This window comes from Gracilinanus agilis, chromosome 4, assembly GCF_016433145.1.
Source record: "Gracilinanus agilis isolate LMUSP501 chromosome 4, AgileGrace, whole genome shotgun sequence".
NCBI classification, from domain to species: domain Eukaryota; kingdom Metazoa; phylum Chordata; class Mammalia; order Didelphimorphia; family Didelphidae; genus Gracilinanus; species Gracilinanus agilis.
Window position 1 is genome coordinate 494,684,354 of NC_058133.1, and position 23,898 is coordinate 494,708,251.

At 42.7% G+C, this 23,898-nt stretch overlaps 1 protein-coding gene across 1 annotated transcript in view; it reads left to right on the forward strand.

Annotated features, from left to right (window-relative positions):
* Positions 1-23,898, forward strand: part of LOC123244524 (S-adenosyl-L-methionine-dependent tRNA 4-demethylwyosine synthase TYW1-like) — a 282,947-nt gene that overhangs the window by 48,588 nt on the left and 210,461 nt on the right. The window contains exons 9-10 of the mRNA XM_044673037.1: positions 14,565-14,617; positions 20,874-20,992. Of these exons, the coding sequence (XP_044528972.1) occupies positions 14,565-14,617; positions 20,874-20,992 (172 nt within the window). The remainder of the gene's footprint in view (positions 1-14,564; positions 14,618-20,873; positions 20,993-23,898) is intronic.

Sequence of the window (23,898 nt, forward strand, 5' to 3'; positions counted from 1 at the left end):
GTCCTTTGTAGAGACCAGAGGTGGAACCCTGCAGATATTTTCAGACTTTCCCTATGTATGGATTCATTTTGCTGATTTTTTTTTCCTAAAAAATATTATTATATGGAATGTCTCTCTGGAAGGAAGAGGGGGAAGGATTCTGGGAAGAATTCTGGTGATAGAAAAAGAAAAGATATTGGTAAAAAGTATTAAATAATGACTCAGTGGATTATGGGTCAGGCCTAGAGACAGAAGGTCCTGGATTCAGATCTGGCCTCAGATACTTCCTAGCTGTGTGACCCTGGGCAAGTCATTAAATCCCATTGCCTAGTCCTTAGCTGCTCTTCAACCTTAGCACCGATACACGGTAAGATGGAAGATAAAGATAAAAAAAAAAAGTATTTAATAAAAAGAATTGGGCAGCTAGGTGATGCACAGGATGGAGTGCTGGACTTGAAGTCAGGAAGACCCGAGTTCAAATGTAGCTGTAGACACTTATTAGCTGTGTGACCTTGGGTAAGTCATTCAGCCCCATTTGCCAGTTTCTTCATTTGTAAAATGAGTTGGAGGAGGAGATGGCAGAGCACTCTGATATTTTTGCCAAGAAATCCCCAAATGAGGTCATGAAGAGTTGAACACAACTGAAAAATGACGAAACAACAATAAAAAGAACGCACAGACGGGACCCTCATCTTTGGAGTTTTTCTCATCTTGTTACACGGCTTCTTCTGCAGTCGGGGCCCCGCCTGACGGGCCTCCTGGCTCTCCGCCTCTGATCACGTAGCCTGTGCCTGTGGCTCGCTTTGGTCTCCGATGCCGACCCTTTGCTGGACACGATGACGTGAAGACAGACAAGGCTGGAATGGCCGATGGAGCCCCGGACACCCGAGGCTTTGGCTCGCTCCGGCTCGCTGGTGCCTGTGGCAATGCTGGCGCCGGCGCCCGGGTCTTCTTACCCTCGGCCGGTGGCCTGGCAGAGGCTCTTCCTCAACTTCTGCGGTCAGAGCGGCCCGGCGGGGCCGTCCCCTCGGAGTGCGCCTGGCGCTGTGCGCGGGGCTCGGTGGCGCTGTGCTTTGTCACCTCCTTTTCGCGGGGTGCCCCTGCCGGCGTGCACGTGAGCAGGGGAGCCCGACTGGACTCGGGGCAGGCCGGCCCCCTCTTCCCTGGGCTGTAGCCCTCGGAGCCGGTGCGGCTGGGCTCGGCCGCTGCCTCTGGCCCTCACGGCTCCGCCAGGAGAGAGCTCTGGCGCCGCGGCCAGTCTCCTTTGGCACCTTCACGCTTGTGTGACTTGGGCAGATGGCGGGGGGCGTCTGAGCGGGAGCCTGGAGAGGAGAGAAGGCGAGGCCTCGGGGCGCTCGCGCAGGGCCTCTCCCTCTCTCTGTCATGGATGGGCCTTTCTTCCCGGCTCAGGGAGTTTTGGGCTCCTTCACCTGCCCTTAGAACAGAGAAGGGCCGCCCTTTCCCTCTGAAGGAGGGGCAGGACCCACCTGCTGGGTTACGGCTCCCACGTGCCGAGCGCTGGGCTAAGGGCTGGGACGTCAAAAAAGAGGGAAAAGGGAAAAATGCCCCACCGTGTCCCTCCACCGCGGAGCTCCCATTCTAACGAGGAGACAACACACCGACCACCGTGTCCGTACAAGACCCAGACAGAGTGGATGGAAGTCATCTCAGCGGGGAGGTACTAGCCGGGGCGGAGGGAGGCCAGGCCGGCTGCCTCTGGCAGAAGCTGAGCCCTAGAGGAGGCCGAGGCCTTGGCTCTTGCTCGAGTCACTCGGGAGTGGGAAGGGAGGACGGGAATAAGCATCCGCATAGAGCCTCCCGTGTGCCAGCCACCGAGCCACGCGCTTGAGTTGATCTTTAGCCCAAAGCAGACTCCAGGCTTGCTGGCCATCCTCTGGGCCTGCTTTTTCTTCCACGACTGCCTTCCTGGAGCTTAGTTGGGTTCAGATGAGAACTCTTTGCTTGAAGAGAGTCAGTCTGTCTGGAGGCCTCTCAAGAGCATTCCCTCATGACTAGAAAGCCCAATATGGTAAGGTATGAACTTTGCATGGCAGAAACTGTGAAGAAAACAGGACTCTGGAAATATTCTTTTTTTTTAAACCCTTACCTTCTTCTTTAGAATTGATTTCTAAGGCAGAAGAGAGATGGCTAGGTGACTGGGGTTAAGTGACTTCCCATGGTCACGTAGCTAGGAAGTATCTAGGGCCGGATTTGAACCCAGGACCTGCTATCTTCAGGCCTGGCTCTCGATCCACTGAACCACCTAGTTACCTCACTGCAAATATTCTTAAAAGAAGCTGCTGGACAGCTATTCCTTCCCTCACCAAGGGAAAAGTTGTATACCAGAATAGAACACTAAGAAATAACGTGAATTTTATTTATCTAACGCTGTATGCCATTGAGGGGTTGTAGGCTGGTAATTAAAGAATACAAATAATTTGTAAGATTGCTCTCAGGGTAGACCCTTTGGATAGAGAAATGAGATGCTTAAGTTTGCTTAAGTTGCACAGAAACTTTAGTTGGGAAGGCCTGGTCTCATTATGAATAGTTACTGCAGGCTGAAACCCATTCTTGGGGAGTGTCTAATAGTTGTAATTTGTTGGCAGGTCCGATTTCCTGCCGTGTTCACCCAGGCATATAGGCCATTGGTGTGACACAGTGGATGCCTACTTGTTTGGTCCATGACCTGAGCATGGGCATCAGCAGAGAAGGTGCCAGTATTTTGGGGTGGGGGGTGTGCCAAAGACTTGATGCCAATGAATTCCAGACTGTACTTGGAGGATCTCGATGGTAGCTGGAGAATGGTATGGAGAGAAGAAGCTAGATGAAACTCGAATTTGGAAGCTAAACTTAGGTGACATCTCTGGCTACAACTACTTAGAATATGCCAGGAGTTTTTCCCCCAAATAATTTAAAAGGAACAAGATCTCATTTCGTCCCAGTGAAGACTTAGTGGAAATGAGTAAGACTTCTGTTAGGCCCTTTTTGTAGTATCAACAGCTGAAGACCCCACCGTGGTTCAGGAGAGAAGGAAGCGTGGCTGAGCTGAGCCACACTTAAAAGAGGGAAGCGCGTTTCACGGAGATGCCACGTGGGTTCCCGGAGCTGTAGCCTTTTTCCGATGCACATCCTAAGAAGATGCCCAGGTGAAAGCCACCCCCTAAGCCAAGCCTAAAGAAGGTGGCCATGCCTTGCGACAGTCTGTCTTCTGTGGCCGAAGTTAAGGAGGCGGCTGATACCTTTCCAAGTCCTACCTCACAGAAGGGCTGGAAGGATGAATGGAATAAGAGATGCCACTGATGTGCTGCAACTGTTTGCAAGAGCAGATGTGCTCGCAACTATGTGTGAATCATTACTATTAGCAACCATGATAATGGACAATTCCAATAACCCCATATTTTCAACTTGCTTAGATTCATTCATTCAGCAAAGCTCAGCTCTAATTAAGTACCTTACGATTTCCTTTGAAGTAGATGATTCAGGATGCTGTTCTGGAAAATTAGTTTCTTAGGGAATTTTTCCTTAACCTTCCTACTAGAGAGTAGTACATAACTTTTTAGACATGGAGGGTGGGATGTCACTCATTTTCATACTTACTGTTATTCTGAAGTAAGAAAATGTCCTGGGAAAGAGCGAAATGTAAATCTGGGCTTGTGGAAGATTGGCAGTATGAAACTTCAAGAAATATTCCAGAGGTCTTGAAAACACTAAGACAGCAGGAACTCTCTGTGACCCAGGCCCGTGGAGGTCGCCTTGCCAAGGCCCACCAATCACTGGTTTTCAGAATACACTCAATCCGTGCCTCTCAGAGACTAACAGTTGCTGAGAATTTCCCACACTCTAGTGGTTTGGTCCTGCAGGCTAAAAATATATAAATAAGATTTAGATTTGTACCATCAGTAAGCAGCGTTGTTCACACGGCTGCTGGGTGAAGAAACATGGCAGGCGAGCAGCTGGAGAAGTGGAGGCTTCTGCGTACTGGGGGAAGGCCGAGTGCTAGGAGAGGCTGAACATTTTGAGAATTTGCATACATAGCAGGATACATTGCAGCCTGAGGTTTTCCAGTTTTAAGGCATTTTTAGAGTATATTTAAGCTGCAGAGATGAAGGATGACTTGGTTAAGTGTGGCAGAGAAATGCTTAGTGAGAGTAATAGCCATGACCCACTTGTCTTCAGTAAACAAGCAGTTAAGATTATAGGCAGGGCCTAATAGTGAAGGATACCTCCTGGAGCCGTGGGATTTCACCAAAAAACCCAGGGAATCGGAGCAATAAGGTCCCTAGTGGAGCATATGCATCTCATGATGTATATACACGATCATCCCCTGGGGTTTGGAAAGAAAATATTAGAACTTCTTCTAATTATATATATTTTCATCTAAAAGAAGAAAGGGAACTTTACGAAAACTTAACACATGGATACTGACCTGGTCTCTATGTTAGCTAGTTCCATGTCATAGATTTGAAGGGAAAAGTAGGAGTTGATGGGGGTCACCCTCACCTGTTTGCTCATTTTCAGTTCTCTCTCTCTTTTTTTTTTTAAACCCTTGTACTTCGGTGTATTTGTCTCATAGGTGGAAGATTGGTAAGGGTGGGCAATGGGGGTCAAGTGACTTGCCCAGGGTCACACAGCTGGGAAGTGGCTGAGGCCATGTTTGAACCTAGGACCTCCTGTCTCTAGGCCTGACTCTCCATCCACTGAGCTACCCAGCTGCCCCCATTTTCAGTTCTCTTTTGACATATCACAATATACATTTGCCTGCTGGGTTAAGAGAAGTTTCAGTTTAAGTGATGTAGTCTTTTTTTTTTCCTTAAACCCTTAACTTCCATCTTAGAATTAATACTGCATATTAGTTCCAAGATAGAAGAGTGAGAGTTAAGTGACTTGTCCAGGGTCACATAGCTGGGAAGTGTCTGAGGCCAGATTTGAATCCAGGACCTCCCATCTCTAGGCCCTGGCTATCAATCAACTAGCTGCCTCCTAAGTGATTTGTCTTACCTCAACTAATCTTCTTAGAATAGCCTAGTAGCTCCAAGCAATTAATGTAAAGAAGCCTCAGCTTGAGGATAATACTAGTAAGCTGAGTGAGTACAAGTGAGGAAAAAGAAAATGGCAGGACTCAGCCACATTATGAGGAGAAAACAAGGATGACCTAATTAGTTTTGAAGTCATCCAAAAAGATTCAGGAATTACCAAGAAGAGAATCCTCAATACTTAATTATGAACCTCAATCAACATGTGTGTTAGCTAATGATCACATGAGGCCATAAGGCCTAGCACAACATTTACAAACTAGGCTTTTGTTCATTAAAACCTTTGACGACATCGGTGTCACCCCCCAGGAAACTGGGGAATAGAATTTTCTAACCTGTTTAAACATCTTCCAAATGAAGCGTTTCAGGAAGTGTTTTGAGCTTATTTGGTAAAAATATAAAAATGCAGTCAGTGCCTTCCAATTAACCTGCCGGAGCAACTGCTTGACATCAGGGAAGATGGAAATTTACTAGCTGAATTTCAGCATAAACCTTTGCCTAATTGGTGGATGGCATTGAATGATGAGTTCACGTGTAGCCAGTGATCTGCTTCCTCCATCTTGCATCTGTGCCTCTTTGTGAAGTCTTCTTCAGCTGTGATTGCCATTAAAACCAGATATCTTCATAAACTCTACTTGGAGTCAGACCTTTGAATCTCTGGATCATAAAGGGTTAAACCAAGAATCTTGAAAATAATGAACCCTATTCAATTAGAACTTCCTTGCAAAAATAATTTATGAATAATGACTTGAACAATGAGAGCAAAAAAGTTTTTTGTATTATTATTGGGAAAAATTATTTAAAATATTGTTTTTTTAGCTTTATTTCAGTTTTTCACAGTTTCTATTTTTGTGTATGTTTTATAATATATATGATATATTGATATGGTAGTAAGTCATTTTTAGAAAATCTATAAACTATATTAAACATTTAAAAATTATTCAAGTAACAAACATATTCTGATTAATATGTTCTTTTTACTACCTCTCTTCCATTAAGCAAATTAAAAGCAAAAAACAAAACTAATCCTTCAATGCAAATCTACAAAGTCTGAAAAAAACAAAATTCCTACCTTAACCATGTCTGAAAATTCTCGGCCAACACCCCCCCCGCATTTTAAGTTCATTACTCTCTGTTAAGAGGTGAGTGGAATGTTTTGTCTTCATTCTTTTGGACTCACAGTTTATCAGAAATAGTTAGATCAGACTTCTAAAGTTTTTCAGAGTTGTTTTTCTCTATAATGTCATATAAATTGTTCTGGTTCTGCTCACTTTGCTCTGCATTGACTCATAAAGATTTTCCTGGTTTCTGCTGAAATTGTCCATTTCATTATTTCTTGGGACACAATAATATTCTGTTATGTTTATATATCACAATTTGTTTAGCCAGTACCCAAGAAAGAGGACAGATCTTTAGTTTCCAGTTTCTGGCTACCATGAGAAGAGATGCTATAAATATTTCTGTACCTGTAGGTCCTTTTCTTCTCTCTTTGGAGTGTAGACCTAGTGGTGATATTGCTGACTTATAGGGTATGCATAGTTTGGTAATTTCCAAATTGCTTCCTAAAAACTGGACCAATTCATAGCTCCACCAACAATGCACCAGTATACCTGTTTTCTCATAGCCCCTGTAGCACTTGTTATTTTTCTCTTTTGCCAGTTTGATAATAGATGTGAAATAGAAACTTATATTTACTTTAATTTGCATTTCTCTAATTATTAGTATCTGGAACATTTTTATGTGATTGTTGACGGCTTAGGTTTCTTCCTTTGAAAGCCTCCTGTTCATATACTCTGACAATTTATCTATTGGAGAGTAGTACTTGGAAAATAATTTGAATGCGTTCCTTATGTATCTTAGAAATGAGATCTTTATTTAGCAAAACTTGCTACAGAGATTTTTTTTCTCCCCACATTTATAAAATTTAAAAATCTAAATATGAGATCTTTGACCAGGGACAAATGAGTAGACATATCCTGGGAACAACAAAATTGTATCAATCTTGAAATTCTTGCTACACATGAAACCAGAAGGCCAAGAGTGGCTCATAGATTCTCCTTGGAGAGACAATTAAAAGATTTGGTAGAATTGATTTTATTGTGTGCCTAAGTTTTTGGGACTTTGGACTCCATTAAAACACAGGTTCCTTGTGAAAAGAGATTGTTTCATTCTTTGTATTTTTGTCCCTGTTGCCTTCTTGGCATATAGTAGGTGCTTCATAAAGCCTGTTGAATGGTTTTGCTCATGATAAGTATTTGTGAAAAGACAACCACAAAAATAATTGTAGGCTATTGCCCCAATGTTTATTGGACAGGATGAGCATATAGAGAAGTTCTTTGAAGACCTTGGTATAACTCTTCAAATTATATAATTTTTTTTGATACTTAGGGATTTCAGCACAAAGTTGGAAATAAATGATGAGGATAGTGAGAATTATTTTTGGAAAGCCAGGATCCAGGAATAAGGAACAAGAGAGGTTAGAAACTTGTGGGCTCCACAGAAGTCTGGCGCCTATCGGCATGAATATTCAAGGACTGAATTGTCAAGGTCTGGAAAACACGGACACTAAATAATATCATGAAAATGACACTGATTATATCATAATAGACAGAAAATGACTTGTTATTGATGCAGGAATCATTTCTGAACCAGCTGCCTGCTCACAGTGACTTGTGAAGGCAACAATAATTGTTATAAGAGAAAATAAAGTGGAGAAAACACCATGTGGTCAGCTGAAACAACTTACTCTTGATCTATCCATGCAAGGGATCAATCATACAAAGCACATAATGGTTGAGAGAAAGGTCAGTAGATATAGATTATATAATAATTTCATGTAGCTTAATTATAAACCAGTTATGAGGGAGGCTAGAGGGCCTCAAAGCTCCTTAGACAGCAAACACTTGATTTAACCTGGTGAGAGATGGCAACCAAATCAAGTCAACCGATTGGTAAAGTCTTGTGGAGCAGGGAGACCGACTGCAGATCCAGTCATACTCACAGAAGAAATAGAAGAGAAGAGGAAATAGAAATATTAAAGAGAGAAGAAGCAGCTGAATTGCACCAAGCGTTCCTAGAGGACATCTAGGCCTGGGGCTGACAGAATTGTGAGTGGTCAGGGATTGATTCACAAGAACGTATCAGAGGCGTGGAAAAAATCTCAGATGTTATTAATTTTGAGGAAAAGGTGGCTGAGCGAGGACATCAACAAGGAACCTGAATGCCTTCTTTTCCATTTGTCTGAATTTTTTTATGAGAATCATCCACACAGACATTGAAAGCATCCTCAACAAGGAGGTTAGTAAGAGCCTGGCAGGCCTTCACAAACAATACCCCCCCAGTAGACCACATCTTTATCCATTGTCTTTTTGACTGAATACGAGATCCTGTTGTATTGTTTGTTATGGAAAAGCATTTGACTTGGTGGACCAAAATGCCACCAGGGCTTTTTTCCAACAAGGCATCTCCGTGTATTTTCCAGAATAATTCAAGATTCTTGGCTATAGACATAAACTTTTCATCAGAGCTATCAGGGAGACATGCTTACCAAAGCTGTTCACCATTGGGATGGAGGAGATCCAGCTCACAATCTGAGCTGAAGAGGGGGGATTCCCTTTGGATAATAAGGGCCTCTAGATGGTCCTGTTTGTGGGTGACATCTTACGATTTCATGAAGCTCTGAAGCATTGCAAATCCTTCTGGAAGAGAAAGGTATCCACTCAAAAGAGTTTGGTTTAATCGTTCACACACACAAAACCAAGTGAGTGCTGCTTCTTTTGGAACTATGGCCCTAACGTCACTGAGCTGTATGCACTTTTTAACCCAGTGATATCACTGCTAGCCCTATACTTCAGAAGGATCAAAGGAAGAGGAAAAGAACCCAGGTGAACAATTTTTTTTCGCAACTATTTTTTTGTTGTAATTATTCTTGTAATGTCAAAGAACTAGAAACTAAGGCAATTCCCATCAATTGGAGAATGGCTGAACAAATTATAGAATATGAATGTAATGGTGATATTATAATATGTGCATATATGTATCTGGGACAGATAATACAAAAGACAATAAACTGGACCCAGAATTGAGAGGAAACTGGGTTGGATTGACTCCTCCAAATATGCTAGTGTTGTGTGGCTATAATTCATGAGAATCATAGTCTCTAAGAGGTTTTTAAAATGAAAATCACCCCGAGGGTAGCTTAGAGAAGGGCACAGAGAAAGTGAGCAGGCTATGACATATAACTAATGAACAGCTTTGAAGAACTGGAGATAAGGATGCCATCAAGGACATATCTATTTGAAAAAGAAGATAGCCTGGTCATATGGAGAGAATGAGGGACCACAGGTGGGCACCCCACATGCCCCACTGGTATCCTCAGTATCTCTAGAGAAAATAAAGAAGTCCCTTAACTTATTAAGTGGACCCCTTTTTGTGAAATTCAGTGAGATCGCAGACAATTTGAGTTGGTGTGGATAGTTTATGTTCTACATCACTGAAAGGAACAATGGAATTGATTTTGGATCCATTTTGAGTTTTTGAGAGTGAAACTATTGTAAGACTAACAGCAGTAGGCACAAACTATTATTATGCTATATTTTTACTATTTAAATAATGCAGTAAGTTCGGTAGTCATAATAATGCAATAGTATTGACGAGCCAATGTAGTTCTGTTCTTATCCACAAGGTAAATTATTTCTGTTTTTTCTTGATAGCCTATATTATATCCTCTTTTTGTGTTTGGCTCTATGTTTCTGACTATAAAAGTCATTAAAATTCATTATAAATAATTGATCATACTAATAAAAATGAAATCCTCAGCAATAATTCTGTAAAAGCAAATGTTCCTGGTCATTTTATCAAACACTTCTATTGTCCACTTCAGTACTTATTTGGTGTTTTATGATTTTAATTATTACATTCCAACTTGACTTGGCTAGAGTGGATTATGTGTTACAGGACATAGTTTTGTCTAATGATCATCACTGTACTATCACATGACCACAATCCTCCCTTTTCCTTTGGAGTTGACCCAGACACTTTAGTTCATGGATTTTTATATAATGAGAGCCTAATTACCAAAATTCTGTCTGGAGAATTGCCTGCCAAGTTGATCGACAGATACTAGTTTGACTCATAAATCAGTAGCTGTATTGAGGTCCCCTCGGGTGCTAACTCTTCTGCCTGTGCTCCTGCCACAGCTTGGAAACAAATGCCTCCTGGCTTTGGAGGGCTCCTCTTGATGACCTTGAAGGCATTTTGAGCACTGGGTCCTTGTTTCTTTGGCATTTACTTCCCCCTGAAGAGGGAAGAGATGGTTCCATATTGCTCTGCCTAATGCATCCTCAGGGCACGAGAGGTTTGTTTTTCTGTACTCCTGGGTTTCATTATTGGTGAAGGGTTTTCAAGCATTGGGCATTGGGGGACAGTTGGAGGCATCATGTTAGAGCCTGACCTTCGTTCACTCTGGGACACGGGCTCACGCTTAAGCCCTTCGCTTCTTTGCAGTGTGGACAGGATAGGCTGTCTGTGTGGCGGACCCTGGAACCTGTACTTCCCCGGGGCTTGAACAAACGCCGGCCAGACTCTTGGCAAATTCTGCTGTCCACACTCCTGCAATGAATTAGCCCTGGATTCTGTAGGCAATCAGTCAGGCCCAGCTGGACCAGGATGGGCTTGAGGGTCTGCAGTTCTGTTTGCTGTTTGTTTAATACTTCTTGAAGGTACCTTTACAAGTCATTCTCAAGAAATATAATGATGGATTCTTAGATTACCTTATCCTCCCCTCCACCTCCTCCAGGGTTCTAGGAACTTAAATTTATTAGAATAAATGTAGGAGAAGAGGATAATAGTAATATCCTAATCGTCTACACACAGTGTCCCCAAAGTCTAAATGCAATTTAAAGCTTTACTCACTTAAAATTATATGAGGACTTTTGGGACACCTTGCAATATAGTTTTATAGTTTATAAAGTGCTTTGCTTACTTTATCTCATTGGATTCTCACAGCACCAGGCCACCGAGATAGGACATAATATTATCACACTCTCGTCGCACTAATGTGACTGTTAGTCCCCATTTCCTGCTTGCTGCTTCCACACTTTTGTCCAAATGGCACCCTGTGTCTAGAATCTTCTCCCTTATTCCTCTAGGAAACCTAGCTTCCTTCAAAGCAGAGCTCTGAGGCCACCTTCTGCGTGAGGCCTTTCCTGACTTGTCCCAGTTCTTTTCTTCCCTCTTGATATCACTTTGTATTTAATTACTTGTGTTTGTGCCATACCTGGTATATGTAGGAAGTGCTTAATAAATGCTCGTTGAATTAATGAGGAAACTGAGTTCCAGAGACTTTAAATTACCAAGTCATGATCATCTAAGCTTTGAGACAAGCTGGACGGCATTAGTGTCCCAATTTTGCCACATCCCCTCCATTTGTTGTTATATAGTAAACATTTGGCAGCGCTTTAGCTTTTGAAGCCCATCATGGGAGGGAGTCATGGCACCGTCTTCCCATGTGCCAATGAGAGTCTGATCTTAGAAACAGCGCTGCCCATCGGATAGATATGGCGACTCTCCCAACGGGAAAAGGGAAAGGAAAAGTAGATTGATTCCATGATGGCCACCTAAGTGCAGGTTTGATAGGGCTTCATGGCAAAGGAATGAAACAAAGAGGAATTTCCATTCATATCTTCTAAGTTTCCATTCATGACAGAGAAACTTTCTTGGTTTCCTGTTGATCCAGGGAGGATGCCTGAATTTTCCTGTGTTGGGGGCTTCTGTCATTTGGACATTTCTAGGTTTGATTTACCCTGAAAGTGGATACATTGACTTTTTGAGATAAAACATTTGCTGTAGACTGTTATAGAGCTGAAAATTAAAATAGGCACACACCAAAGGTCACTGATGGCCTCATTTTCCTTCCTGCAGTCACTCTCATAAAGACCCCCCTCTTTTCCACAATATGAGAGACAGAGGAGCTCACTCTCTTGATCACTGATGACTTGTGACTTAGGGGCCAACCTTTTACCCCTGACTGGCATTGACTTCATTTTTAGAGAGGAAACATAAGATTTACTATGCCTGCCTCTTTGTTGTTCTGGGGAAAGAATTTTGTAAACTTGAAAGGAGTCTATAAGAGTGAGCGGCTGTTGTTTACATTCATGGAACAGTTTCATATCCTTCCCCATCCTAAGTTAGAGAAGGAGTTTTTTTACATTTTCTTACTCTCAGGGACCCTGTTGATTTTCTCTGCACTGGTGTCTAGAGTTTAGGGAAGGCTAGAAGATAACTTGGAGAAATATTTTTCTGGGCTTTAATTTTTTTGGTGTTGATAAGGGTAGATTAGTGGCTCTAAAAAGTAATTTTGTTCAGTCTTTTGTGTGTATCATATATCTTGCAAACTCACAAAACCAGTGTCCAATTCCCAAAATCCTCCAATAGTGGAGAGCTACAGAGAGAATATTTGGGCTCTCCAGGTGGGGGAAGGAAGCAAGGGAGTCAGTAGAAGAGTTGGATCAACTCAGGACCATTGGAGGCATCAGTACCCGCTAGAATAGGGCCTGAGAGCCTCTGGAATAAAAAGATCCATAATTTCTGGAAGCAGATAATGTCCCACAGTTTATGATAGATTTCCTAGTCTTCGAACTCTTGGCAGCAACTTACCCAAACATCTCATCTCCTTGCTTAATTAATGGTGCCCTCAGTCCCTTGAATAACTGACTTGGGCTGGCCTTTCGATTCCCTCTGCTTCCCTCTAGTCTCATCTCCCTGGCTCCAGGCAGGATAAGACTCAAGCCTCCTCCTCCTCCTCCTCCTCCTTCTCCACCTTCACCTCCTCAACTTCCTCCTCCTCTAACTCAGGAATGACAACACCGGCAGCAGCAGCTAACATTGAGCTAGTGCTTTAATGTCTGAATCCAGGCCTTATGAAGTTACGGTGTAGACAAAGTAGGCTGATGCTGATGCTGCCATCTTGGTCTGCTGAGGGGGGCGATGACTTGTGACCTTTGGTCCTGTCTGCATTGTTCACCCCAGGGTGGAAGGCTGTGATTAGTTTTGAAAACTGGCATGAATGATTAGTTTTGAATAAAAATTAGTTTTGAACACTCAGGAGGTATATCAGCCTCCTGGGGAGCTGAGTTCCCCGAGCCCTGTGGATGCAGACACGGCACGTGTGGGGCGAGTTACACGGTCCTCTTGTTCAGGAGATTATTGATATTTGCAGGGAAACTTGGGCTGGGGCAGGGGGTGATGCTGAACAGAGATCCCACAGTGTGTTCCCGGCTCAGGGCTTACCCACACCTGCCATGCAGCTGCTGAAGAAAGCTATGGTAACCTTAAGTTCCATTATTAGAAAATGAGCAGTGTGGTGGAGTGGAAAGAGCCTGCGATTTAGAGTCTGGATCCTGGTTCCTCCACTTTTTCCATATGGATTGGGTGAGTTGCTGGATCCACAGTAACTCTAAGACTCCACATTGTAGGTGGGTTATAGAGTGAAGGGCGTTTGCACACTGGGAACTCTTTACTCAATGACATCACAGATTTGGAAACCTCTGACCCATCAAACAAACAAAAACAAGAACCTTCCTCCTATTTATTTAGCAGGCTCAGGTTTCAAAGCTCCAATATAATCAAAACCTTGTGAGGGAGATGTGGGAGCTCTTGGCCACTCACTGGGTGTACTCTCAGGATTGGTGATGGGTATTCAGTGTCCTCAGTGGGGCTTTTGGTCTCCTCTTTTTTTTTTCTTGGCTCACTGGATTTGGGCTGGATCCCTCCTTAGGGAAATGAAGGAGATATAAAAAGAGTGCAAGGTATCAGTAAGACTAAATATGTGGGAAAGAGCAATAAAGCAGTAGTTGATAGGTGATTTCTGGTTTATGGAGAAGGATTCTGGGATCCAGAAACAATAAAGACTTTTTTACCCATCCAAGGCCACACAGCTTTTTACTGTAAGGAATTATGAAATTTAAATTTTTTATTTTAATTTTTTTCTGGGTTATACATGTATTATCATGCAAGCCATGTTTCCTTATTATTCATTTTTGTGAGTGAGTAATCTTGTAGAACCAAAACCCCAAATCATGTACCCATATAAACAAGTGATAAATTATATGTTTTCATCTGCATTTGTACTCCAACAGTTTTTTTCTCTGGAGCTGGATAGCCTTCTTTTTCATAAATCCCCCAGAATTGTCCTGCATCATTGTATTGCTGCTAGTAGCCAAGTCGATCACATTTGATTGTCCCACAGTATTGCTGTTACCGTGTACAATGTTCTCCTGGTTCTGCTTAGTTCACTCTGCATCACTTCATATAGGTCTTTCCAGCTCTTTCTGAAATCCTCTTGCTTATCATCCTGTAGAGCACAATAGTAAGGAATTCTGAAATTAAAAAAAAAATCACCCCGGGTTGCACGAGACTTTAGACATTCCCTCATCCAATCTCTGAGCTCCATTTGATTCCTTTGCCAGCATCCGTATGGCCATTGGGGCTCCTGGTCAGGGTAGGAATGTTCCTCAGGGGGACCCACAACTGACGTTCTGCTTTTCTTGACAGGTTACCAGTTGATTGGAAGCCACTCTGGAGTGAAGCTGTGCCGCTGGACAAAGGTATGTGTCAGAATTTGTTCTACAGGATGTGTGCTTTTATATATGTGGCCACAAACACACAGATGCACCCAGACACTGGAAGTCTGATAGCTTTCGTGGCCTGACACTGCATTAAGACTTTTGGGGCACCCTGTGAATGTCGGTGTGTATGTGCTTCTCTATAATACATAAAACTTAGTTATATAAAAAGAGATACTTTAGATAAAAATGAAATATAAAATATATATTAAAAATAAATATAAAATGCATTTTATATAAAAATTTAAATATAAACTTAAAATCCACATAGCAGGAGAATGTTTTGTACAAAAATAGAAATATAATATAAAATATATTTTATACAGTGTATAATATAAACACTCACTACAGTTTACTCTGTAGCAAAGTGTCATGTGCTAGAATAACTGTTGGTGCCCCGTGATGCTGCTTCAGGAGTCAGTGCAGGGATTCTGAGCAGGATGGATTTCTGATGTGACTTTGGATCCATGTACCGCGGATCCTAGCCTTCTAAGACAAAAATCCCTCAGTGAGCAGCTTCTCCCTTTCCGTGTGCAGGAGAGCTCGGCTCCACCAGGATCCTGGCAGAGCGTGCCTTTGGCTGCCCAGGCCCCTCTCCCAGCCTTCTGGCCTTGGCTCCCCACTTGTTGGGGTGTGGCTATTTTGAAAAAGCAGAAGCAGACATTGAGGTTCTAGGCTCAGCTTTACTGACCAAAGTTCACAGAACTTTCTAGAATTTCAGAGTTGGGAGGGATCACAGGAGCCATCCAGTCCAACCCATCCCGAAAGAGAATCCCTGCTATGATTCACTCAACCATGGCTCATTCGGCCTTTGCTTGTAGACTTCCAGGGATGGGGAGCCAAGATCGCTTGGAGAGAGTGCTAGTTGTTTGGTAGTTTTTCCTTCTTGAAGCCTAAATTTGCCTTTCTACAATTTCTGCCCATTCTTCTACTTCTGCCCCTCAGAGGGTAAGTAGAACAAGCCTCAATTCTTCCATATTCTTTTTTTTTAAACTCTTACCCTTCATCTTAGAATCAATATTGTATATTGGCTCCAAGGATTTGAACTTAACTTAGGCCCTCCCCTCTCTCAGCCTGGCTCTCAATCCACTGAGCCACCCAGCTGCCCCAACTCTCCCATATTTTTGAAGAACTATGTGGTCATTAATCAACAAATGAATCAACAAATACTTATTAAGTACTTACCATGAGCCAGGCACTGTGCAAAGCCCTGGGAGGACAGATAGAAAGAATGAAATAATGCCTGCTTACATCAAGTTTACCTTATAATGGGGAAGACCTCAAGCACCCCCAAATAAAAGTAGAATAAATACAAATACACACACAGTTGTTAAATTCAGGGGAGTCTGGGAGGAAGGGAGGGCAGGAGCAGTTGAGAGGATTAGGAACGGAAGGTGGTGCTTGAGTCAAATCCTGAAAAGTGAGATGGACTGAGGTAGAAGGCAAACCCTGCTCTTCTCCAGGCCTGACAGCACGGTCTGATGCAGGGTCTTTCCAGAGGCGCTGCAAGTGTTACCAGCCGGACCCCCGGCCTCCAGTTGTGCTTTGTGGCTGGGGCAGGCAGCAGCAGGACCATCATCCCTTTTCTTTCTGGAAATGATGCTCTTCTCTTTCACTGCAGAATCAAGTGCCTCTTGGTGTGCTCTGTGCCACGCTATTGATTTGTATTGACCTTAGAGTTGCATAAAACTCTTAGATTTAAAGACAAAATATAGCCCAATGGCTGCCAGGAAGCATGGTTACACAGCCTGCTCCTGCCTCCCCCATCCTGGATTGGTGAACCCAAGGACAAGACTGACCATTTATTGCTAGTTAATATCATAAATTCTGCCCAGGCTTCCAGTTTGTTGGGGCCTTTGGGTGCTGATTCTCATCCAGGGTGTTAGCTGTCCCTCCTAGATTTGTATCACCTGCGTGTTGGATGAAGCTCCTTTCTCTGCCAATGTGCAGATCTCTAGTGAAAAGGGTACACAAGGGGCAGCTGGGTAGCTCAGTGGATTGAGAGCCAGGCCTAGAGACGGGAGGTCCTAAGTTCAAATCCAGCCTCAGACACTTCCCAGCTGTGTGACCCTGGGCAAGTCACTTGACCCCCATTGCCCACCCTTACCACTCTTCCACCAAGAAGCCAATACACAGAAGTTAAGGGTTTATTAAAAAAAAAGGAAAAAAAAGAAAAGAAAAGGGTACACAGTGTAAAGCCAGACGAAGTATGCACAGTGCTCCACCTCTCCTTCCGAGTGGCTGTCAGACCATAAATACGTGGCTACTTTTCACATCCAGCAGCCTTTCAGAATCCATCTCATTGGACAGTGCCTCACCCATGTCTCTTCATCTTTTCCAGAATAGCACAAAATGCTTTAATAGAAACTTTGCTAAAATCTTGGTAACCTGTCTTTCAGGTAAACTCCTCTCTAAGGTGGCTAGCTTAATGGATGTTCATTGACAATATTTTTCTTTTCCCCATTCTTTTGGTTTAAAACTCTTCTAATTAAGTTTGTGAGAAAGAAGGTGTATTCATTCTTAGGAGCCTTTGTTGGCATCCTTCATCCCTGACTGGGAACTTAAATTGTAGACTTTGGTCCAAAAACTTGTCTTAATCTTGGACAACCTCTTTTGAACCAGTTGTTTCATTTTCTCTTTATTGTTTCCTCATTTATAAAATTAAGGGTTTTTAGCTAGATGACCAGTAAAGTTCCTTCCAGTTTAAAATTTTTTGAGTATCTGAATCTTTAAGTGGCTAAAACATTTAACAAATGACTTCTTCCCACTTGATTCATTAATGTAAGGTGTGAGGATATTATAAATAAAAATTATTCTGGAGACTTATTACTAGATTTATAAGCATATATTAGGAAAGAGAGAGAAAGAGAGAAATAAGGTTCAGCCTTTCTAACTTTCTGTAAAAATCTAATCCTCCATTGTAGCTTATCAGGGATTAGAGTTCAAAGAGGACTCAGGGGGAGAAAGTCAGCCCAGAGACAATTAATTCAGAGACTGGTCTGGAGAATGAGAAAGCTCTCAGCTTCTCAAGCTGGCTTTTCAAAATGTCTGCTCCTCCCTCCATGGCAACATTGCGCCTTGATGTGGGCACTGATGTTGGCAGAGCAAGGGGACATGTGATCCTGTGACTCCTGTGCCCTGCCACTGGGGTGCCTGGGATCGAGGTCCTGTAAATATTTTATTTCACAAAAAGAGTAGAAAATGTTTAGGGATTTTTCAGGTTGGGATTTGTTGAGGACACCTAAAAGAACTGAGAAATGGAAAACAGTGCAGGTATCTTTGACCCTTGGGTAACTAGTAGGGGAGAATCTAGAGAACGTAGTTATTAGGGAGCTGGATTGTGTTCCTTTTGTCTTTTGTGATTACTGTGGGTTTGAGAATATGTGTTTGTGTAAAATGAATATTAAGTGGTCTATTAAGAAAAAATGTTAACTTTAATGGTATTTAATACATCTTAGAAAAAAAGAAAAATTGATTTTGCTATGTAATTATAATTATGGTTATTTATGATAAATGGTTAGGGGAATTATTGTATGTGTAGTAACTGTCTACTATATATGTATATATATTTAACTTTTATTGTTCAGACATTTTTAGTCGTGACCAACTTCTCATGATCCCATTTGGAGTTTTTCTGACAAAGATACTGTAGTGGTTTGCCTTCTCCAGCTCATTTTACAGATGAGGAAACTGAGGGCAAACCAGGGTTATGTGACTTGGGCAGGATCATAAGTATCTGAGGTTTGATTTGATCTTGGGAAGATGAGTCTTCCTATTCCAGGCTTGGCACTCTAGCCACTGTGCCTCCTGGCTGCCCTGTGTATGTATATTAAATATACATATCATTAATATATAGAGCCATGGAGTGTGAGTGCTAGAGTTTGCCTTAGATCAGTGATGGGCAAACTTTTTAAAGAGGGAGCTAAAGGAAAGGAAATGCTCCTCTGTCAGTCTGTTTCTAAGGCAACTCTTTTGAAGTTTCATTGTATTGTATCCTACTCCTTGTATTCGTCAGATTAGGAATAATGTCGTGTGGCCAGATAGAACATTTCCGGGGGCCGCAGTTTGCCCATCACTGCCTTAGATATCTTCTAGGTAACGCTCTTGGCCGCAGAAGCAGCAGCTGTGGTCCAGAGATGTCAAGGGCTTTGCTCATGATTACGGATCGAGTTCATTAATCCTGACTCCTAGTTCAGTGCTCTTTCCGCTGCCAGATAAATTTCCAAGTTTTCTTCGATGACACCATAAAACTCTGTTTAGGTCTGCTCAGCCTTCTGCTCATGGATCTTGGTTGTCTCTTCTTAATTTTGAAAAAGGAGAACAAACTTTGCTTCTGATCTAGCATGCTTCTCCTCCACGGTGTCTTGAAGTGTTTCATTATGATGGTTTCAGTGTTGTAGCTTCCAAGCCTGGCCAGTGAGCCCGGCCTGCGGGGGGTTCACCACTGTCTGTGTGACCTTGGCCAAGCTCTTGGCCCTTCACTCTTTGTATTTTTGCTAAAAATGCTCATCAGGAACTATGATGTTAGAAAATTCTGATGGAAAAAATTCTTGGGGGATTGCTCTGCACCCTTGTCAAAAGCCTTTCCTTGACGTGAATACTGAGATTCAAAGATTCCATTAAATCACGATCACATTGAATCCATGATCACAAAAATCATAGAAACAGTATTTACAATCACCAGGTGTCCAAGAACAGGTTAGATCCTACATATAGTACATTAACATAGCTGGAGGCAAATGAGATCACTTCAAGTCTGAGCTAGGGAATAGGGTGCTGGTGCCAAGGAGAGCAGTTGTCAGCCCCATTTCTGCCCGAAAGGCTTGGAGGTGTGAGCAGGGGGGGATGGGGCCGTTTTCTGGAGCCTCCCAAAGTGAGGCCTTTTATTGCCTCATTCATCTTTATGTGGGAGGGGAAGTGATGAATATTGCATACTGTGCGGTTTTATGGTCTGAGCTCTACTGAAAACTCAGTGACAATTTATAAGTTGGGGGATCTGAAACTTGCTGGAATGCCAGCTATCAGAATCAGTGACTAACAAAGCACAGCCTGTGCCCCCCTGAAGGAAGGGGAGACCTGCCCCAGAGGGCACTGGGCAGGAGAGAATCATGACTGGCGCCCATGCCAGAGTCCCTTAGATTGCAGCCAATGTGTGTAAATCCATACGATTAAACCATGACGGGACTTCATATTTGATTTTCAAGACTAATGACTAGATCTGAGCCATTAATGCTTTTAGTTTAGAAATAAGACATCTCAAAGCATTAAGAAAAAAACCAACAAAAAACCCAAACAAGCCTCTAGATGATTGTGAGTCCTGAGCAGGTGAGAACTTGGGGAATCTAGTGACTTTATTTTATTTATTTATGTTTTTCAAAACCTTTACTTTCTCTCAGTATCAATCCTAAGACAGAAGGGCAAAGGCTAGGCAAATGGAGTTAAACTAAGTGACTTACCCAGGATCACACAACTAGGAGATATCTGAAGCCAGATTTGAATCCAGGCCCTTCCCACTCCGTGCCTGGTGCTGTATCCACTGTGCCTCTTAGCTACCTCTGAAATCTAGTTACTTTAGACAAAAGATTGTGGCATTTTGTGATGATGAAGCCTGCAGGTGATTTTATTTCAGTAAGGGACAGTCATGAATGACACGTTGACATAAATGTATAAATATTTGTTTTGTCATAGACTTTTGTCTTCTCTAGATGATTCTGGATAAGCAAGGCTAGCCTTCATTATTCTTGGCTGCCTCAATTAATCTGGCTTCTTCAGTCTATTCATGGATAGATTTAAAAATCAGAACATTGCTTCCCTTCTTGTGCAGAAGTGGCAGTCCACGGATGTGGAATTTTGCACCTAATGTCAGACGCCGTTGATGTGATTGTTGGTTTTGATGTTTCTCCCCTCCTTTTAGTCTGTTAGAAGAGATGGCTCATTGGATGGGGGAGAAGGATGGAGTTTATATATATGTGTGTGTGTGTGTATATAGGGAAAGAGATGGAACAAAAAAGATTAAAAATGAAAATCAAAGGACCAGGAGCTTTGATGCAGATCTCTTGGTGTTACCGAACTCCAGGGCTGTTGCATTGGATTGAATAAACAGGGCCGTAGTGCTCTCTTCTTTCTTTCCCTGTTAGGGAGAAAGACGTGTTGTTATTTTAAAAATAATCGATGTCATTATTTCAACCCTTGACTGCTCTATGCAAATTAATCTGCGCTTGGTTTTGGCTCTTCACAGTCCATGTTGCGAGGCAGAGGAGGCTGCTACAAACACACTTTCTATGGCATTGAAAGCCATCGCTGCATGGAGACCACCCCGAGCCTGGCATGTGCAAACAAGTGTGTCTTCTGCTGGAGGTAAGGGGCCTGCCTTTGTAAAATTTAAAGGAATATCCAATAACTCCAAGTATTCTATTTTACAAGATTTATTAATAATCACTTGAAGTAGAGGAAATAAAAGGACAAAAAGCCTGAGTGCAGCCAGCTTTCCCAGCCGTGTTCCCAGAAGAGAGCGAGGGCGGAGCTACACAAAGCTTATATCCTCCCTACGTTAGCCTGGAATGTGAGAAGGAACATGGGAAGCTGGGAAAGAGAGTCCCTGGGGAGCGAATTCTAATCTTACACCTTGATTCTTCCTGGGAGAGTGAATATGGGGCCTGAGCATGAGGCCAAAGGCCCTTTGTGGCCGCCATATCAAAGGCTTCCTTCCAGTTGTTTCTAAGCCTCTTCTGCATAAATCAGTGAATTTGGGCACTGAAAATCTGTAGGGGTGGAAAACACAGGGACTTTGGATCCAGCCAGCATTTATGGAGTGCTTGCCAAGTGCCTAGCATTGTGCTAAGTTCTGAGGATTTAGCAGATCCTGCCTGGAGGAAGCATTCTCTTGGTGCTTGGACCGGGTGGTAAGACAGATAAGCAAATATCACTGCCTTACAATGCCTGGTGCTTAGTAAGAGCACTCAGTGACTATTGGCTAAATCAAGTTCTGGTCTCTTGAGGAGGGAAAGAGCCCTGGGGGGGACCGGGAGGGCTTCTGGAGGACTCCAGGAGGACTTGGCCCCTGAGCTAAGTGTGGAGGGAAGATGAGAATTCTGAGAGGTGGAGCTGACGAGGGGCCCAGAAGACACTGGCACAAGTGTGGGAGGTGGAATGTTGGGTTTGGAGACCAGGGAGGAGCCCTGTTTGACAGGAAGGAGAGTGACGTGAAGTAATGCCAGAAAGATTAGGCTAAAGGCCGTCTTTGGAGGGCCCGAATGCCAGGCTGAGGCCCTGGTGTTCTCATCAGAGCCATCAGTGGGTGCAGAAGGTCTTTTGAGCCGGGTGGTGATGTGGGAGGTCATTTTGATAGCCGTGTAGATAGTGGAATCTAGGAAGATCCTGAAAGGAGGAACACCAAGTAGGAGGTTGTAAAAATAGTCCAGGTGAGAAGGGCCGAGAGTCAGAATTAAGGCAAGAGGGGAGGTGGGTTTTAGTGCTCTATAAGGCAGAACTTCTGAAGGACTTAAAACCACACGAATATGGAATAGGCAGCTTTACAAAATTGTGGGCTTCCCCTCCCTGGAAATGGGCCAGCAGAGGATAGGTGGGCCCCTCTGGGTGGAGGATTAGACTCACAAGACCTCTTAGGTTCCTTCCATCCCTAAGATAAGGTACTCCAGATATCATTCTGTATAACCTTGGCAAAATGACTTCCTAGCTCTACCTTCCTTATATGCCTGAGCAGTTTTTTTTAAAACAAAATTTACATTGTTTTAAATCTCTCACTTTTCCTTTCTTTTCTTCATCCCATCAAAGCTTTCCTTGTAAACAAAACAGAAACACCATTTAAATAAATCCAACTACTGTCAAGATATCTTCTGATATATCAGATATCAGATAGCATTTGATAGTGTATATACTATATTTGTTGTCCATAGTTTTCCACAGCTCTGTTGGAGGGAAAAAATTGTGCTTCTTTATCACTTCTCCAGGACTGAGATGATTATAATTTATCGTAGTTTTTAGCCTATTATCCTTTTCAGCACTGTTGTCCTTATTGTTCTATTAGTTCTGTTTTCTTTTCTCTGGGTCACTTTTTCTAAGTCCTCCCCAAATTGCCCATATCCATTTGATGCAGTAGTAGCATTCCCATTGTTCAGCTTGTTCAGCCATCTTCCAGGCAGCAGGGACTCATTTTGTTTGCTCTGACTTTTTTGCTATTACAATGAATGCTCCTTTGAATAGTTTATCTACCTTTAGTTGCCTCCTTGACTATATATGCCAAGTAGTGGAGGTCTGAGTGACTTTGCTTGTGAAATTCCAGAGAGAGGCAGGATGGTAGAGCAGAAGGTGCTTCCTTTGGAGCCTGATGATTTTGATAGAATCCCATTTCTGCTGCTTCTTCCTTTTGTGATCTGGGCAAGTCACTTAGTCTCTCTAGGCCTCATTCATTATCTGTCAAATGAAGTAAGTGGAATAGGTAGCCTTAAAAAAGATGTATTCCAAGTTCTGTATCATTTTTATTTCTAAATAATGCTCTGACTGTATTATATGATTTCTAAGAGGGCTTGGTAATATATTTTTCAAGCCTCTTTCCTCATTCCTTTTTCCTGACAATCCTAGGATTCTCTCACATTCCTTATCCTGGAGCAGTTTCTAAAATTGGAATAACGAAGATTGAGAATATAAGTCCCTTCTTGTCTAATAAACAAGAGCTAGTTTAGGCCAAGTATGTCTTGGGGGCAGCATGGCAGCATTCTTGAGCCCCCATTGGAATGGATGGGGAATAGTCAATCCTAATTAGGCATAACCTGATTTTTTCATCTAGATGAACAAGGATATTGGAATTCTATGATAAAGCATGTGGGTTTCCCCATCTTCATGAGGGATCAGGTAGGGACTGGAAATATCCACCAATTAGAGATGTCTTAGAGAGGGCTGCATAATGAGCTTTAAATTATATTTAATGATTCAAGCTGGGGAATGAATTTGTCTTGGATCATTGACCAATTAATGTGTTAGTTATTGTTAACCTGATCAATAAATTCATTTTTCTTACTGAGAACCCAGGCTCTCAGAATTTTTAATTGTTTCAACCTCTTAGGCCCTTTTCATCCCTAACTTTGTGATCCTGTGGTCATATTATTTCCAGAATTGGTTGGGCCAGTTCACAACTCCACCAACAATGTGTTGTTAGTGTGCCTGGCTTCCTGCAGCCCCTCCAACACTGACCTTTCCTTTCCTTTCCTTTCCTTTCCTTTCCTTTCCTTTCCTTTCCTTTCCTT